This window comes from Acanthisitta chloris, unplaced genomic scaffold, assembly GCF_000695815.1.
Source record: "Acanthisitta chloris isolate BGI_N310 unplaced genomic scaffold, ASM69581v1 scaffold15256, whole genome shotgun sequence".
Lineage (NCBI taxonomy): Eukaryota > Metazoa > Chordata > Aves > Passeriformes > Acanthisittidae > Acanthisitta > Acanthisitta chloris.
The window spans coordinates 700-5,338 of NW_008678823.1; the positions used below are offsets into that span (position 1 = coordinate 700).

The 4,639-nt window shown below is 61.1% G+C and overlaps 1 protein-coding gene across 1 annotated transcript; it reads left to right on the plus strand.

The window, feature by feature from the left end:
* Window positions 1–338: 338 nt before the first annotated feature.
* On the plus strand, window positions 339–4,638 carry ENG (endoglin; the record flags this gene model as incomplete). Its single annotated transcript, XM_009077065.1, has 13 exons — window positions 339–473; window positions 1,042–1,204; window positions 1,387–1,543; window positions 1,719–1,851; window positions 2,118–2,292; window positions 2,378–2,520; window positions 2,653–2,790; window positions 3,051–3,095; window positions 3,200–3,310; window positions 3,405–3,650; window positions 3,860–3,923; window positions 4,011–4,112; window positions 4,553–4,638. Coding segments are annotated over 13 exons (1,698 nt in total), but the record flags the coding sequence as incomplete, so codon positions are not given.
* Window position 4,639: the final 1 nt, after the last annotated feature.

Consider the following 4,639-nt stretch of genomic DNA (forward strand, 5'->3'; position numbering starts at 1 on the left):
GTCTCCACTGTGAGGATGCTCTGATTGCTGGTGTAGGGACACCCCAGTCTGCAGTGGGGTGACCCCCTGTTGCTCGGTATAGAGATTACTGCACTCTGACTCTCTGACTTAAGGATGTCCTGGTGCCCAAAGGTTTGGTGCCTAGACCCCAGAGTCTGGGGTGCCCTGGACTCCTTTGTGGGGATACCACCATCCTCGAGGTAGGGATACCCTGGTGCTTATCTTTAGGGCCAGCCCACAGGCTCTTCCTGCTGCCTCTGGGTCTGGGAGCAGCCAGGGAGGTGACAGCAGCTGGGGCTCGGTGGCCACAGTGGTGACCCTCTCTCTTTCCCCTCCAGGCCTCTGCTGTCCCTCTGAACGTGTCTGTAATACCACGAGCTGATTCCTGCAGCCGGTCAGCAGTGCTCATCCTCCTCTGTGCCCACTGCTCTGCCACCATCACCTCCCTGTGCCCAGACCTGCTCATCCGCACCGTGAGTGCCAACAGCCCCATACCAGGAGCAATCCAGGGGGCAGCAGGGCTGGGGCCATCCATGGAGATGTTTAAGGGGGTCTCTGGTGAAAATTGATGTCCCTCCCCTATCCCCTGACGTGATGTTTATGGTACCCCAGGGAGGAGGGGACGCCCCTGGCCGCTGCCAGTGGCACTGAACACGGGGCTGGCCAGGCAGGGAATGACGCATAGGGCTGGAAAAAGCTCCCGTTTCCTCTGGCCGGCAGGAGGAAGGTCAGGGATGGGGTTTGGCTCCAGTGAGCTGAGCTGGGGTCGGGCGCTTTGTTAGCAAAATAAACCTCCTGCTTTGTTTGTGGCTAATAATAAAGTGGGCTGAGCCCTTCGCGTGCCGCTGGCCGCTCTGGCTGCTCACAAAAAAACCCCATTCAGCCAGGGTGACCCCCAGCCCAGGCACTGGGGACACTCACCTGATCTTGCATCCTGCACACTGGGAGGAAAGGTTTTCCTCACTTTCCCCATGCCAGGCTGAGCCGTGGAGGGATGTGCCTTGCCCCCAACCCTGGCTCAGGCTGCCACTTGGCCCACAGGATGCCAACCTCAGCCCAGGGACCACCACAGCGCCAGGCCCTGAGCTGCCTGTGGCCTCCAACGAGGGGGAGCTGCTGGCCTGGGCTCAGTTTTCCTACGAGGGCATCACGTCCTACAGCAAGCTGCAGGATCCCCACTGGATCCAGCTCCGCCTGGGAGAAGGTATGTGGGGCTGGCACTGGGGGGCTGGAGTGGGCAGCAGTGATCTTCCTGCTCTGGAATGGTGACAACCTCCAGGGGCAAAGGACCGTCCTCAGGGAGATGCCATGGGCACTGATGGCTCTGAGCATCTCCCCACCCGCTGAGCCTGGTTTGGCTTTGATGACCACCCCCTGCCTACACAGATGCCAGCAGGCCCCTGGACTGCATCCCACAGGACGACTTCAATGCCACACTGCACCTCGAGGCTGAGGTCTTCTTCCATGGGATGAAGGGCTGCTCAAACAGGGATGCCCAGAGCACCAGGGTCGCCCACATCATCCACTTTCAGTCAGAGCCCAGGTACCACAGTGCCAGCGGTGGGACCCCAGGGGTGGGACTGGTAGTGGGATATGCCTGAAGGTGCTTGGGAAGGTGTTGGGGTGTGTCAAGGGCTGAACGCTGCATCCCAGGTTGGATATGGGGCCCACCAGTGTGGAATGCTGATGCTGAGGGATGGCATCTCATGCTTTCACAGCTCCCCCATCACGGAGGTGAACCTGTCCCTGCGCTGTCCTGAGACACACATCAGCAACCAGATCCTCATCCTCCAGAGCAGGGCCAACTTCACCTGGTCCCTCTCCGTCAATAAGTGCCACATCCAGTTCCTGGTAGGCTGAGTGGGATGCGTATTCCCTCACCATCCCCACCAAGGGGTCTGCCAGGTGCCCAGGAGAGTGGTGGCATGAGGGTGGCATGAGGAGGGTGGCAGGTGGGCACCGGGGGACATCAGACATGGGGAGGTGGCAACCCCCTCACTGCAAGCCCTTCTAACAGGGGTGAATCCAGAAGCCATCCCTGCCTTGAGCATCCCCAGCTGTGCCTGTCCCCACTTAGCCCTGCTGTGCTGCCTCCCCTTCCACCCCACCTGCTGTAGGTGTCTGGGAAGTACAAGATCATGCCCATCTCCTCGATGCTGATCCCTGGGGAGCTGCTGCCTGACACAGAGCAGGGCCTCATCGCTAAAGCCTTTGAGAAGAACTACAGCATCATTGCCTCCTACTCCACTATCCCAGTCAGCACCCGTATCAGCCTGGAGATCCAGGAGCGTGGTGAGGCCACCAGCATCCCAGGGCTGGGTGGGCTGGGAGAGGTCCCACCACCCCCACTCAGCACCCCTATCTCCCTGTCCTGCAGAGACAAGCAAGATGACAACAACAACAACCACCCCCTTGGCCCCCCCCACCAGCTCACTGCCCCGCATGCTGCTCCTCACGCTCCAGCCCTGGAAGTGCACAGATGAAACCATGGAGATCGTCATTGCCAGGTCCTCCCTGGAGGTGAGGTGGGCAGGGAGGGGTCCCAATGTCCACCAGCATCACACAGGGGTTGCATTCTCCTCTGGGTGTTGAGGGTGGGTGGCATGGGGCTGTCCCCAGCCAGTGAGTGACCACCACGTGCTTTTCTCCCAGCCCATCAAGGATGTGGTGAACATCACCCTGAGGGACATCAGCTGCCAGGCAGAGAAAAATGCCACCCACTTCATGCTGAAAACCCCCCTCAGCCACTGCGGCACCTCGTTGGAGGGCAAGGACCATGCCAACAACGAGGTGAGGTGGGAGCTGCCTGGGGTGCTGCCACAAGCCCTGCTGATGCCCCATGTCTACAGCCGGGTGCTGACAGAGCTGTGGTGGGACTATCCCATTTTATCCCATCTCATCCCATCCCATGGTGGGACTATCTCATCCCATCCTATCCCAACCTATCCCAGCCCAGCCCAGCCTATCCCATCCCATCCCATCCCAGCATGACAGTAGACCCCAGCAGTGGGGACCACTTGGCTGACCCAACCTTCCTGCCCTTCTCACAGCTCATCCTCAGCCTGGCCAAGGGTGCAGTGCTCCGGAGCGTGCGGGTAAGAGCTGGGTTTCCCAGTGTGCCTGGGAGTGGGAGAAGGGTGCCAATACCAGAGTGGGTGCTGTGTGCTGGAGGTGGCCTCAGTGCTGTCCCCACTTGCAGGTGGCCTTCCAGTGCACGATCCCACAGGGGCTCTTCCTGCGCCTCTTCCACACTGCTGCCTTTGAGGCACCGCAGACGGAGCTGGAGATCAACAAGGAGGTCTTCGTGCAGGTACTTCCACCATCCCAGTGCCCAGGCTGGGGGAGTCCTGCTATCCCTGGGCTGGTGACCCTGACAGTGTCCCCCCATTCCCTCACTGTGGCAGGCATCCATGCGGTGGGAGGACCACTCAGTCGACCTGCAGCTGACGGAGTGCTGGCTGGTGGCACCAGGGGTGAAGCCAGTGCTGCTGGTGCAGGGTGGGGAGGCACGTGGCACGGGGGTGGCCGTGCTGGAGGGTCCCCCCAGCAGCCACGGGAGGAAGGTCTGGCGCTTCCGCTTCACCTATGCCCTGCCCGAGGGCGGGCGCATCCCGATCTCTGCCAACCTCAAGTGCAAGGTTGGCCTGCAGGTCAGTGTAACCCTCACACCCTGTGATGCCACCATGTCCCTCCCCACTGTTGGTGGGGGCAGCCTGGTGAGTTTCTCCCACACCATTGGTGATGGAGCCCATCTGGGAGCAGCATTGCTGATTCCCAAAAAGCCTGGGGGCTCGCAGCCCTGTCCCCCTGCTGGGGTGTGGATCTCTCCCCCCTCTCACCTCAACCTCTACCTCTGCAGAATTACACCATCTCTGAGAAGGTCCTGGAGGTGACAGTGAAGGACAGCTGGAGGCTGCCCAACAGTGAGTTTGGAGCAGGGGAGGGGCCAGGCTGGGAATGGGGATGGGAATCTCCCAGTGTGCAGTGCTGATGTCCTCGTTCTCCCACAGACCGTGGGCTGGGACTGGCTGCTGTCCTGGGCATCACCTTCGGCGCCTTCCTCATCGGGGCCCTTCTCACCGCCGGGCTCTGGTACATCTACTCACACACTCGTGAGTATCCACCACCCCTGGGGACCCCTGCGGTGGGATAGGGGGGCCACACACACCCTTACTGGGTTGCCCATTTTTCCCCACTGGCCAAGGTTCCCAGGTGATCCAAGGACCAGGCTGCTCCATTGCCCTCATCTGTACAGCCTTCCTGGCAATGCCATAGGGCAATAACCCTGCTCCAGGTGTCCACAGCTCCCTAGGGTCACCCTACTACCTTGGGGTTCCCTCCACCACCTCCCACCTGCTCCTGGTGCCACCATGGTCCCCCATGCTCATCTCCATCCCAGGGGCTTGGGGGCCAGCTGGGGAGTGATCCATGAGGCGTTGTGCATGTGGACTGGAAGGTCCTGTGGGGATGATCCAAGGCCGCCACCATTTGCCCTGAGTCTGGTTTCCCCTTGGTGTTTCCCCCCTGCCCCACGGCGGGCGGCGTGAGCCAGGTCCCATCTCCAAACTGCAGCCAGTTTCCAGCACGGCACCAGCCTCGGAGAGCAGCAGCACCAACCACAGCATCGGCAGCACCCAGA